The sequence below is a fragment of the Amaranthus tricolor genome, chromosome 11 (assembly GCF_026212465.1).
Source record: "Amaranthus tricolor cultivar Red isolate AtriRed21 chromosome 11, ASM2621246v1, whole genome shotgun sequence".
NCBI classification, from domain to species: Eukaryota; Viridiplantae; Streptophyta; class Magnoliopsida; order Caryophyllales; family Amaranthaceae; genus Amaranthus; species Amaranthus tricolor.
In genome coordinates, this window is record NC_080057.1 from 1,857,629 (window position 1) to 1,872,176 (window position 14,548).

Consider the following 14,548-nt stretch of genomic DNA (forward strand, 5'->3'; position numbering starts at 1 on the left):
AATTCACGACTTTTTCAAATACAAGCATAATAGTATTCAAAACCATTTTCTCATTTTCAATTATTACAACGCATAAAATATTAATTTATAGTTAAATTTATAATCCAAATTTTCTATTCAAATCCAAAATATCAATTTACTATCTGCTTCATTTTCATTTTTCATATTCAAATCAACCTTTCGAGTATCAACTTACTTTCTAAATCATGTTCAAATACAAGACATTTACCAACTTTCAATTCATATCCAACTTTTTTATTCATATTTCTAAAACCCAATTCATAAGTACATTCAAATAATTGATGACGTTATAAAAATGACGGGGTGTTACACTCTTCGTCTGATTTGATTGAATTTGATTTGAATTTACTAAGGTAAGATCTGATTTAATCTAACTTAGTCTGACCTGATCTAAATTTTTATGATCTGATCTCATCTGGTCTGGTCTGATTTGGTCTGATGTAGTCTTGTATGATCTAATCTTATTTGCTTACGGATCGAGATCCCAACTCTGCAACAGATATCCACGAGCATGTCTCGAACCAAATTGTGTCGAAACTTCATGCCAACTTCGCTAGAGCAATGAACTGCGTGATCCCCTTATATATCCATCTTGGCTGTGTTGCAGCTTGGGCATAAACTACCTTCAGTGAACAAGGGAATGGAGAGCCAATAGCATGAAACAGACTGATAGATAGTGGATTGTTAGCAGAAAATCCTACGCACGTGGTTCCCGGGTGAAACTAAGAATGACAACTTGTCATAAGCTGAGCATGTAGCTAGACACAAGGTTGTTCTTAACAACATTAAAATAGGCCCCTGCCAGCTTTGGGGGGCAGCGGATTCATCATTGAGAGAAAGAGCGTTGGAGCCACAAAGAACACAGAAAACACCAAGGGCATGTTCAAAAGTCATGCCAAGAGTAGCAAGATCACTATTAGCCAAGCTCTTAGCTTGGAGCGAGTTTATTTGCAGACGAGAAACAAGGAATGCATAGTTAATAACATCACCAGCCGAAAAGATACCAAGGCGGCGCATCTTAATAGGGAGGGTAGCTAATCTCCACTGCCAATCCCTAAACCCCGATCCCCAAACGAATCCGAAAGGCAAGTCCTCAACACATAAAATAACCTTCCAACCCCTGCACAGTTATGAAGAAGGAGAAGCTCACATTGTGGGTCACGGAGTTTACTAACAGCTGCCATGAACTCAATGGTTTTAAATACCCTTTTCAAGGAAAAATCACAAAAAACCCTGATCTGTACTCACAGGCCTGCCAAGGAGTTTCACCCCCGCCTGAGGGCGAGATATGTTAGGTGAGAAACTCCAGGCTCTCTGCTCCTATGATTCTTCCTAGGCCAAAAAAGTTCAGTCTTGTCCACATTGAGAAATAAACCATGAGATGGTCCGTCCTCCTCAATAATATGTAGTGCCTTGGCAACCATAAATGTGTCACCAACAATAGTACCATCATCAAGATACCAAGCCTGGAGGTTTAGCTTACAAGAACTATGGATTTTCAGAACCAAGGGGTGCATAATAAGAGCAAAAAGCAAAGGGCCTAAGGGGTCACCTTGTTGAACACCTTGGCAAGACCACATAATAGAATCACCATAATAACCTAGTAGGTTAAGAGTAGCAGAACTCCACCCAAGGAACGAGAAAGAGGCAATGGATCCTTATTTCAAACAACATGACACTCCTATCAGCAAGATTGAAAGCATTTTGGAAATCCACCAAGACCATAGAGAGACCAACTACTTCACCCTACGAGAATTAAAAAAAAATTGAATCTTGTAAATAGTGAATATATATTTTATTGAATAACAAATTTGAAGTGGGGATCATAAACATTAAAAAGAAATTAAATGAAATTAGTAGAAAAAATACGGGGACCTCAACTAATTAAAAAAAAGGTTTTTATAAAGTTAGTGACAAACATGTGAAGACTTATATAAGAAATATAAAAATATTAAATGAAGTTAGTGAAACATACGTGATGATCATAAACAATATTAAAATATTAAAATGTGGATGAAGAAGGTTATTTTTGTCAAAAGTTTGTGATATAAATAAATTACTTTATCAAGAGAACAAGTACAAAAAATTAAACACTTCAAATTGACAAATGAGAACTTTAAAAAAAAAATGGAGGAAGTATCTTATAATCATGAACAATTAGTCTTTCTTTATTGCTTATCTGATATTGCTTAATGAACTATTTTTCACATAACCATAACAATCTCATTCAATTAGAACAATTATACTTATATAAAGTAGTATTGACTATTGAGTCTAAGAGTTTTAACCAACATAGATTTTGGAGTAGTGATTAGTGAGCTTGATATAATATTCAAGATTGAAATAATTTTATAAAATTATTCACATGGCGCAATTTTGTCTTTTGTGTAATAAATTGGGTGGGTTTAATAGAAAATATGGAGGAGCACCTTTTATTTATATTGAAGTGTATCAAATTTAATGAATTTCTCAAAACTATAAATGTGACAAATTAACAAATACTAAAGGCAAGAGTATGCCAATTATCCCCTATATAACTATTTATACCTTCTTAAATGGAGTTATCTATCCACCTCAATTCTTGTTCCTTAAAGTTGATGCTTAAGAAAATTAAAAAAAAAAATAACATTTTTTAAATAGTAAATATATTCTTTTATGAAATGATAAATTTGATAGATAATAAATAGGAAAAATTATCGGGAATAATCCCATCTATTGATGATCTGCTGTGAATAATCCGTACTGATCGATTATTTACAAAATCCTCCCTTTTCACTATTTTTGCTCGTGACACCCCCTGGAAAAAAGTGACCGACTAATGCAGGTTTCCATATAGTTGTTGCAGATATTATTCTCATTCTCTTTTATGTCTTCATCTTATTCACCCATCTTCTTCCTTAACCCTAACTTTCTTCATTCTTGTTCTTCTTCTTCACTGACTTTCTTCATTTTGGTTCTTCTTCTTCTTCTCCTTCTTCTTCACCCATCTTCTTCATTTTTTTTATTTCTGAAAATATGAATTCCAATACCAACATCAATTCAGCAATATTCATTGATTTACTTCTTGGTTTGAAGATGATGATTTGGAATTTGAAGATGATGGTTTGAAAATAAATTTCTAAGGAGATAGATGAAATAAAGGGGATAGAAGAAATAAAATCCGCATGAAAACCTGTATTAGCCGGTCACTTTTTCCAGGGGATGCCACGAGCAAAAATAGTGAAAAGATGGAATTATTCATAAATAATCGATAGTACGGATTGTTCACAACGTCAATAGATAGGATTACCGAAAATTTTTCCTAACAAATAAGAAAAATAAACAATAAAAAAATTATTAAAATAAAGTTATTAAAAAAAATATGAAAATCACAACTATCAAAAAGATGTTTTAATAATGTTAGTTGAATACACGTGAAAACCATTATAAAAATATTAAAAGATAGTTAAAAATATATGAGAACCATAAGCATTATAAAAATTTTAAAAATGAAAATGAATAAAGTTTAATTTTGTCCAAAATTAATGATATATATATATACAAATATTCTTTGCAAGAACAACAAATAAAAGAACCCAAAATGATAAATGATTTCAAGAAACAAAGGGAGGATATTACACATAAAAAGTTATTAGTTTCATTGGTTGCTACCTCGCTGATTGGTGAACTTTTGATGTCCTCGGACTTGCTAAGACAAATGCTCTATGAATGTATGTCGACTTCATCTAGCTCTATTGCACCCTCGGCTTTAAAATGCCATTTATGTTCATGAAATAACATCGCTACAACATTATTGCAATCAGCGATCTTGTATCAGACGTCTCACTATGAGATAGATCTACACAAACGGCCTATTAGTAAAACATACTCCCTCCGTTCCTATATGTTTTTCCACTTTGGGTATTTCACAAAGATTAAGAAAAATAGAATCTTTGGTGATAGTGGGTATTATTTTAATATATAATAGTGGAAAGTAATGATTGTATTGGAATAATGAGAGAGAAATTAATTGTAGATATAATTAAATAATCAAAAAAAAATCTGATTTTATTGTAGAGAGAGAATTTACATGGAGGGAAAGTAACCACTTTCCAAATTGGGAAAGTTTACATTTTTGGTTCTAAAAAAAAGGAGGGAAAAATTAGAAGTACATGGACCAAATACAAAATTTTCAGCCATCCAAAACAGCATAATTTGGCCTTGCATTGGCCAAATTAGAAATACATGGATTAATATAATGAACAATTACAAGTACAATCTCCAAAAAAATGACCTTACAAATTTCTAATCATCTTATTTAAGCATAAAGCAGCAGCCTCACAGTACTTGTCCAGCAAACAGTATCAAAAGTCCAGCAAACAGCCTCACAGCAACTATATTAAACCCAAACAGCAGCCTCATTCCCACCAAAAACAACTGTCCAGCAACATCATTAGCCTTGTAATGGCTTCAAATGATGAAGATGAGGTAGAGGGGGCTTGGTATTTTGGATCAAATGCATACGATCCAGAGTCAAGCTCCAGTTCCGACGAGGAACCACAAAAAAATGATGCACAACAAATAGAACAGCAACATTAACGTAAAACAAGGCTTACAAACGACATGAGGCATCTTATTTTACATGAAATGTTGTCACTTAAAGTAAGTGACTCACTCCCATATGGTACATTCGTACGAATAGCAAACAAATACGGTTACACACCAAGAACAATTCGAAACATATGGAAACGTGCAATTGAAACCAAAGAAGAAAACAAGCCTTATGTTGTCGATTCAAAGTACAAGAATTGTGGAAGAAAAAGAGTTCAAGTGCCACCAAACGTACTTGAATCAAAACCAATGGGTGAACGTACATGCATAAGAGATATTGCAACATGCTTAGACTTGGCACCAACAACGGTTTGGCGATTGATACGAAGGGGGGAGATTAAGGCACATTCAAATCCATTACACCCTTATTTAACGGATGCAAACAAGATAAGAAGGGTTGAGTGGATTTTAAGTCTCATTCAAGAAGATACAATTCATCTTCATCCAATGTATAAAGGTATGTATGACTTCATACATATTGATGAAAAATGGTTTTACTTAACCAAGAAGACACAAAGAGTTTATATAGCACACAAAGAAAAAATTCCATATAGGGCGGGAAAGTCATCAAAATTCATTCCAAAAGCTATGTTTTTAGGGGCGGTTGCAAGGCCTAGATGGAATCGATATGGCCAATGCTCATTTGATGGGAAAATCGGAATTTTCCCTTTCGTAAGTAGGGTTGCAGCACAAAGAAATTCAATTAACCGTCCAAGGGGGTCTATAGAAATTAAACCAACTGATTCGATTACTCAGGAAGTTTATAGGAGCATGCTCATTGAACAATTAATTCCAGCAATTCTAAGAAAATGGCCAAGTGATGGTCCATCGATAATTTTCATCCAACAAGATAATGCAAGGGTTCACATAACAAATGATGATCCAATTTGGCAACGAAACAACAGGCAAGGGGGTTTTACATTCATTCTAACTCAACAACCACCAAATAGTCCCGATTGTAATATTCTAGATTTGGGTTTTTTTAGGAGCATACAATCACTTATGCATAAGAAAATGCCAAAGAACATGAATGAGTTAATAAAAGCAGTGGAAGAAGCATTCGAAGAGTTACATCCAAAGACTTTAACCAATGTTTGGATTTCATTACAACACAACTTAAATGAAATCCTAAAGGTTAAAGGGTCTAATGACTATGTTCAGCCACACCTAGGGAAGAAAGTTCAAGAAGACAATGGAAGGTTACGAATACAAGTGCGAGTACCATCACAATTGGTTAGGGAATGTGTACGTTTCCTTAACCCAAGCACAAATCAGCAAGGCACACAAACAGAAAATGAAGATGCCGCACAACTTAATCAACAAATACTTGAAGCATATGATGAAGCAGTGGAAGAATCTCAAAGATGATTATAAATTACAGCCCCTCAGTTTATTTTTTTTCATCATCAAAATTGTTTCTATAAAACTTAGGAGCAACTAATTATGAAATCAACATCAAAATGAAAATTTAAGATCATGTATATGTATTTACGTCATTATATAATGATCATTTCAGTTTTTTTGCCCCCTGATTCATCATTGAGGTCTTTGAACCTCTCAGCTTTTTAAAATTTCAACAAGAAATGACGCAAATTACTGTACATGAAAAAAAATATCATATAATGTGCCGATTGTACACAATTGCTACTCAACCAAGTAATTATAGATAATTTTTCAGATTTTAAGTCAAGTAATTGCATAAACACATCACAGGGGTTTTTAAAAAAATTTCAAGAACAGACTTCCAAAAAAAATAAGAAGAAATCAAAAAGGTTCAGAAAAAATCCAACATCAAACATCACAAAATCAAACAAATCCAACAGCAAACATCACCAGCACTTATCATGAGTGTACAATGAAAAGGAAATTCAAGAAAAAATTACATAATTCACGTGCGCTTTTTAGGGTTTTTTTTACCCCTTGCAGCAATAACTTCCTCAGGAGTGTCAGGGACAACCAAATTAACTTGGTCTTCATGAATCTTTGATGAAGTTGAAGGATTAACATGAGATGGAGACTTTTGATATGCCTCAAGATCTTCTTCTTCTTCAACATTAGGAGAAGGGGTAGAATCACGAAACCTAGATGTAGCATCATCCTCCATCGCCTTTTGATATGCCTCAAGATCTTTTTTAGTCCATTTAAGAATTTCATTTGAATAAGAGTGTGACCTCCCATTAATGGAACAAGAACAAAATTCTCCACGATCACACAAACCGTCATAAAGGTATGAGGGTATGGTCGAAGAAGAAAGCAAAACAGAGGGCTTGAAAAAAAAAAACTCAACCAAAATTCACAAAACGAACATCAAAATGAAGACCAAATTCCGATCTACATTTTAATGCAGTAAAAATGGAGTAAAAAAGAGGAATGAACAGGGGATAAAAGCTAAGAAAGCCATGGAAGAAACTCAAGGAAGAGAGAGAAAGCAACGTGGGGAGAGGAAGCAGAAAATGATGATGGTGTTAAATGAAGGAGGCTGCACACATACCGTAATTGAATCCAACATTTAAAATAAAAAAATATATAGGGTAAAAGAGGGTATTTGAGGGGTATAAATGGAAAAAAAAACTTTCCAAAAATGGAAAGTATTCTAAAGTGGAAAAACTTATGGAACTACCCGTTTTAGTAATGTGGAAAAACAAAAAGGAACGGAGGGAGTATTAAATAAAATGAAAATTAAAGTCCAGGGAAGTTTTTTTTTTTTTTTTTTTTTTTTTTTTTTTTTTTTTTTAAAAAAAAGAAATAATTGTGTTTTATTAATAGTTTGGGTTAAAGTCGTCTCACGATGAGACATCACAATACATGGTTTGGAGTTTGGGCTTCTTCACCAAGATTGATACAAGCAATAGAACTAAATTAATGATCTGAATCCACACATAAAATGAAATATGACTAAAGGATACAAACCAGCAACACTCAAAAGGCCTCTTTAATTTCAGAATGGTGTCAAATCAATTTCATATTGTTGCTTCCCCTTGCTTACTTTCGCAATTGCTATAAGCTCTTCAAGCAACTCCTCCAAATGACGAAGAGGCCATTGCGTTGGCCCATCGACGGGTGCACTTAATGGATCATTGTGTACCTCCATGAAAATCCCATCAACCCCTACTGCAACTGCAGTTCTTGCAATACATGGAATCAATTCACGGAACCCTCCACTAGCAACGCCTCCGCCATCCAATTTCCGTCCTGCAGGTTGCTGTAGTGAATGTGTGATATCAGCCACAATGGGACAATTAGCTTCTCTTAGCCATTCCAAGTTACGGGGATCTACAATCAAGTCATTGTACCCAAACATGGTCCCCCTCTCACAAACCATCACATTCTGATTGCCAGCACCTCGGACTTTTTCAGCGGAGTTCACCATGACAGTAGGAGCACAAAATTGCCCTTTCTTGATATTGATGATTTTCCCAGTTTTGGCAGCTGCAACAAGGAGGTCCGTCTGACGGCATAAGAAAGCTGGGATCTGAATCACATCAGCAACTTTACCGACTGCTTCACACTGAATGGTTTCATGTACATCAGTAACTATAGGAAGATCATATGCTACTTTCACTTTCTCAAGGATTTTTAACCCTTCATCCAGTCCAGGGCCCCTAAATGATTTGGCAGATGTCCTGTTAGCTTTGTCAAAGCTGGACTTGAAAATCAAAGGTACCCCTAGTTTGTTTGTTATGGCTTTTATATGATTTGCCATCTGCATAGTGTGTTCTTCAGATTCGATTACATTAGGCCCCGCCATCAAGAAGAATGGTTGGGCAGCTTTAAGTTGGGTGAATAATGCAGCTGAAGATTCCATATTCTCGGCTAATATTTGTTTGATACAGTATCAGCAAATTCTACAATAATGCAAAAAGAAACACAAAATTAGCATATGCTTAAACAGATGGATCACCTCTCTCTGCAGCTTTATAGTGGAATATGAAATGACCAAAATGAATTTAAACTTTGAAACATCAATGCATACAAGAACAGCAACAACATGCCATTATCAAATGCCATGTGGCTCTCGCGTGGACAAATTGAGAGTTGGATATATGAAATCTTACCCTTGAAACAACAACGCAAACATGAACAAAAACAACAGAAATAAACTTAGTCATCATCTCCTTTGTTTGGCAAGTGATAAAAATATTTGCATCTAGAATTGATCAAAATAATTAAGGATCAGTAAAATATAACTTTCCTATTCACATTGATAAGGCTCCTAACACCTAATTTCGAATGGCCCAACCCACTTTGACCCCTCCCTGTGGCCATTCAAGATGGGAAGCTCCTTGAGTCGTTTTGGGGTTATGTTGAAGAACCAATGTCAGATTTTAAACAACAGTTTTCTTGGTAGCAGATATCAAATATCTATTTTCATATAAGCCAGAAAAGTATAATGTGGACGAGATCAAATTAAGAAGAAAAATGAAATGCAAAAAGCAAATGGATTAAGTCTGCTAGAGAATATTTGCCAAAGAATAGTTTACTAAAAGAATTAAATGAAGCCAAAGTGCAACCAGAAGTCAACTTCTTTTCAACTTAACAACATTATCATTTGCTGAACAAACCAAGTCTACACGATACACTGATAAAAGTGTTTTAGTGGTGCCATATTGAACTACACATGTTAGGCTTGCGCTAACATTGTCTAGCACATATTCAATCTAAATGAAGCCCTATGAGTTAAGTGGATTCATCGAGCCAAGGGTCTCAACGAGCCACAACCTAAGTATCTTCTTTGATAAGGATATGGGTATGGTCTTGATCATATCCTTTATGAGTGGATCAACTGGGTATGAATCTATGACGATGAGGATGATGATGTCCATTACATTAAAAAAACATAATTGTTCGACCTCGGATAATTCAGTAAAAGTCGGTTGGTCCCATAAGAAAATATTTGCTATCACGAATAAGCTTTATCCCAGACCCCAATTGAACTCAGACATGGTCTGAGGCTCTGAGCGTACACCATACCCAATAAAAAGACTTACCTACCAGATACTAAAGAACTAGAGTGCAACATTCTAACCCAAATATTTACCCCGAAATGAGGGGGAGTTCTACTTCTTTTTCTCTATCACTTTACAATTATTTCTTACATTTGACAATAACAATATTTTCTTAATTTTCTACATCAATAAATATTTTCTTAGTTTGACTTTTATTTTCCAATTAAATATTTACTCCCAAGTCCCAATACAAGCATGAGCTTAGCAGGATAAATTGATTTGGAACATAACGTCTATAAGACATAATTGTGGCGTAGAAAATCATCCGCAACAAAAAGTAAAAGAGACATTTTTGGGTATAAAGACATGGAGGTTGAGGGATCTTGTTCTCTCCGCCAGGATACCAAAGAAAACCACCAACTTGTGTCTCTATGTATTTTGAAACCAAATCACAATTGCATTCAAAAACAGATCTTTCCAATAAAAAAAGCTACTAAGGGATCATTCAACTACTAATCTCCCATGTTGACCACTTTACTTTCAAATCAATAGGTTACATTAAACTTGTACAAACTCACATCACATTTACATATTCTCATTACATATTCTCATTTTCTAATTAACAATGCCATTAGAATTGGAAACAATCAACTAGTAAACAAGAAATTGAAACAATAAAGTCTAGAGAAGTAATCCCACAATAGCAATTACACATCGTGTAACAAGAAGAGTATAAATTTGTGGAAAATTCAGACTAAAAGAAATTAAAACATTAATTACCTGAAAAATGGGAAGAATTCGAGAAGAGAGAGAAACCGAGTAATGGATTGCACCTAGATCCCTTTCCACGTGCTTGAGTAATGACTAATAAGCGAGATGAAATGGAGTCATGGAGAGAATGAGAAAGTGAAAAAAGTGAGATCGTAAATCGTTAGTAAATTTAATGGCGGATCTATAAAAAGTCAAGTGATGTCCACATTTCAAATAAAAAAATCAACTTCAATAACATTTTATTATGCTAATTTTACATGCGGATTTTTCATATTTTGAAAAATGGCCTATAATATGTGAAATTAATTCAATATTAACAGCATTCAAATTTATTCAAAATTCACTATTAACTACAAATTCCTATCCAATTTTCCAGTTTAATCAAATCAAAAAATAAAATAGACACCCTCTTGTTTCAAATTGATGATGCAATATATTTATCAAACCCAAATTTCAATTAAATAAAATCAAATTAAAAATCATTATTATAGTTTTACTACAATTTAATATCACATACCTAATTGAAAGTGTTTTGATCAATTACCAAGAAATATTTTCTTATAGAAAACACAAACAGAAGGATCTACAAAGCACTCTGATCTTTGATGATATCCTCCTTTGACGGCGCAGTTTTCACGGTGCTCTACCAACAACCTTACAAAATGTCGTTTCAGCCTTAAGACTACTTTCTACTACTTCCCAAATCTCTAGCTTTTAGACTAGTCTTCATATTCACACTCCAAAAAATCATGATTCTCTCCATTGAAAATCAGAATCATATAATAATTGAAGGTCTGAGATGTTGAAGATAAAGATGCCATGTGTGTGGGTTTTTTTTTGGTTAGGTTTTTTTTTTTGGATATATGCATAACTGAAATCTAGACCGTATAAATTTTGATACCAATTGTTTAAAGGAAGTAGAAACTCGAGAGAATTTGTAAGAAAAGAAGATTAAAGTAAGAGAAAGATTGTGTTTATTGTAGTATGAAATGATGAGTACAAGTTTCTTTTATTCAGGAGTAGAAAGATGTCAAATAATAATTGCAAAGATTGAAGAGTCACAACCTTTGGCCATTCAACTACCATAACTCATCTAACTATTCATGTACTTCTTAATTAATCCACTTAATACATTAACTTATTAATGAGGTCTCTAAAGATCTCATTTTCTAACAGTTCTAAACATCCATTCATATTTAAGCAGTAGTAGAATCTAATTGATCAGAACATAATTTATTCATACAAAGATTTACAGTCATACAAGTTTATTTTAAGTTCAACATTTTGGTTAATTGAGGAATTAAGTATTTAATCTAATTACACTATTAAACTATAATTAGTCAAAATGCTACTGCTTTTTATTTCACAATGGAGCAAATTGTGCAAAAGATTGAATCAGAAAGGAGAAATTATATTGATACTTGTAATCGTACAATGGGAGTCTACAAGACCTTCTGTTTATATAGGCTACAAGATTCTACAACTAAACTAAACCAAGATTGATATAACCAAGGTTGTTATAACAACCTAGAACTAGATATAACTAGGCCTGTGCACAGTGGCGTATCTAGGGTTTAAAGTCCCCTGCGGTACCAACAAACCAACAAAATTTTGACAGAGGTTCATTTGTAAAATTAAGAACTAAAACATTTTTTATTTCGCAAAATGACTTATAGAAGCGCAATAATCCCAAGACAAAGCCAAAGTAATATAAAAGGTAACGAACGAACTACAATGATTCAAATTTACAATGAAAACATAGTCTAACAAAATGAAATATAAAATAACAAACAAACTACAATTGTTTTCGCCTAGTTTTCATATTTTGGAATCGATGTACAATAGCATTAATACTAACATTGAGAAACAAATCCTTCTCTAAAAAGGTAACTATGCTATCATTCAACAATACCTTTGAAACCATGGACAGAACATTATCTTAACAGTACTAGTTAAACACAATGTTGTTTGTTCATTGTTTTACTACCATCCAGCATTCTTGGAATTCCAACCAAATCTAAACCCATCATTTTTTTTAAAGAAAAATCTAAACCCATCATTTATTCTTAATCTTTCATACCTAATATAAAAATTAAATTTATTAAACATAGCACACTGTGATTTTTTCTACTTCCATGATCATACTGAACCATATTCGTACTCCTCAGAACATGGTCCAAGCCAAGAGGAACTACAAGCTGTTCCCGGCAGACAAGCTGTTCCTACTGTTCCTGTTCAAAAACATATTACTAAGCACCCAAGTCTTGAGCATGATAAGAACAACAAGACACGCCATGATCAAGATGTCCAAGCCCAAGAAACACACGAGAAGCCCAGAGATCACAAAACATACTCAAGCAACCGAAGTACTGACCAGCAGCCTGTTTGCGACAAGGCCACTTTGCACCTGTGCCTGAGATCTGAACACACGTGTTCCGAGACAAGTCAACCTGGAATTGGCATCTTTGCACCTGGGCCTAGCCATCATGGACCTAGGACCCTCCTAGTGATCATCACAGAACTCATAAAGTGTTGTCCAAGGTGCCCCTGTCAGAAGAACAACTCGAACAAGTCTTCCAGTACTTAGCCTAGTTTCTGTTTTCTGTTTTAATAAAGCTTGTGCTAGTCACGTGTGTAAACTAGCCGTTAGTCCTTAGAAAGCTATATATAGGTGCATAGGCCTCGTGTAATGAACAATCAGAGATTAATTTCAATAACTCATTAGTGATTAATCAGATTTCATTCATTCAATTTCAAAGTGCATAACTGAGATTCTCTCTTCTTTTCATCCTTGTGTGTTTGTGTGTTCATTATTCAATCAGCCGGAACAAAGAGAGCGTGGAACGCTCCTGAGCAATAGGTTGTGGAACAACTATTGTGTAACCTTCAATCTTCGGGAGTGAAACTCCAAGGTGAGGGCATGGGAACATCCTGAAGGTGAGTGAAGCCCGGAAAAAGGGAACCCACAGGTTGGCCTGAGAACCAAGAATTGGTTTCTTGGGTGTATTTTGGTGATCGTAAGTGTTAGAAAGAGTCGAGCAATCTGTCTCCGAGTGAAGGGGCTGATTGTGTGCGAGTTTGTGAATCCGGAGGACGCAAACTTGGTGCACATACAACAATTAACATTGAAAATTAACATTTCAAAACATTGAAAAATAAAAAGTTGAAGTGTCCTTCAACCACGAACATTGCATTGGGAAATCATTTACCCTTTATCATCTCACAAAAGCAGTAAGAACATTCAAACACATTCACTAATATTTAATTATTCAAAGAAGATAAACAATAAAATTCAATTATTCAAGATTAACAAACACATTTACACTAACAAATATTCAAATTCAAAGAACATAAAAAAACAAGAAAAAACACTCTTAACAAAATTCAAGAATCAAGATTAAAAAGTAGAACATCAAGCCTCAAGATTAAGATTAAATATTAGAAGATTAAGATTTAGATTAAGATTGAGAGTAAAAATACCTTAAAAATCAAAGTTTTGATTTTTAGGGTTTTTGTTAAGAATTGTGAAACAGGATCCACCGAACCAGCCACTAGGCAGCTGCAGACGGCAGGAGAGTACGGAAAGGATGGATGGCCGGCGGCTGGCCAGAGGTTGCAGGCGGTAGATTTGTTTTGGGTATTTAGAGTTTTATCTTTTGTAGAGAGAGAAGAGAGAATAGTGAGAATTTTGATGATTTTCAGAATTTTGAGACAATGAGACGCGCGTTTCCACCCCCTCTGATTTCAGAATTTTTTCTTAATTTCTTTTAAATTCTTCCTGGGGCACGTGTCGGGGGTGCCCCTGATCCACCCCTGCCTGTGCTACGAGCTAGATCCTCATTGGGATCCATTGGGATCCTTGATCCAGCCCTTCAATTTAAGCGACCAATCCTTAAAGTTCGCCAACCCTTTTCATTTTTTCGCCACCCCCTAAAATTATGTATTTGTCCTTGTAGTTTAAAAAATTACAAAAATGCCACTCCTTACAAATTTCTTATTTATAATAATAATAATAATAATAATAATAATAATAATAATAATAAAAACAATAATAAAATTAAATAATAATAATAAATAAAATTAATAATAATAATAACAGTAATAATAATAATAATAATAATAATAATAATAATAATAATAATAATAAAATTAAATAATACTCTCTCCTATTCAGCTGAACTGTCCCATTTGACTTTTCACGGATTTTAAGAAAAGTCAAA

At 34.1% G+C, this 14,548-nt stretch overlaps 2 protein-coding genes across 3 annotated transcripts; one reads left to right on the forward strand and one right to left on the reverse strand.

Moving 5' to 3' along the window:
* Window positions 1–4,161: 4,161 nt before the first annotated feature.
* LOC130826787 (2-dehydro-3-deoxyphosphooctonate aldolase 1) lies at window positions 4,162–14,137 on the reverse strand. 2 transcript variants are annotated; one of them, XM_057692377.1, is made up of 3 exons: window positions 13,809–14,137; window positions 10,338–10,421; window positions 4,164–8,456 (listed from the first exon to the last, which is right to left on the reverse strand). In XM_057692377.1, exon 3 carries the CDS (start codon window positions 8,414–8,416, stop codon window positions 7,550–7,552), a length of 867 nt encoding a protein of 288 aa, XP_057548360.1. In that variant the 5' UTR covers window positions 8,417–8,456; window positions 10,338–10,421; window positions 13,809–14,137; the 3' UTR covers window positions 4,164–7,549. The 2 variants fall into 2 exon arrangements, with proteins under 2 accessions (XP_057548361.1, XP_057548360.1); XM_057692378.1 differs by lacking the exon at window positions 10,338–10,421 and having other exon boundaries at window positions 4,162–8,456; window positions 13,809–14,073.
* On the forward strand, window positions 4,624–5,979 carry LOC130826437 (uncharacterized). Its single transcript, XM_057692027.1, has one exon. It carries the CDS (start codon window positions 4,624–4,626, stop codon window positions 5,977–5,979), a length of 1,356 nt encoding a protein of 451 aa, XP_057548010.1.
* Window positions 14,138–14,548: the final 411 nt, after the last annotated feature.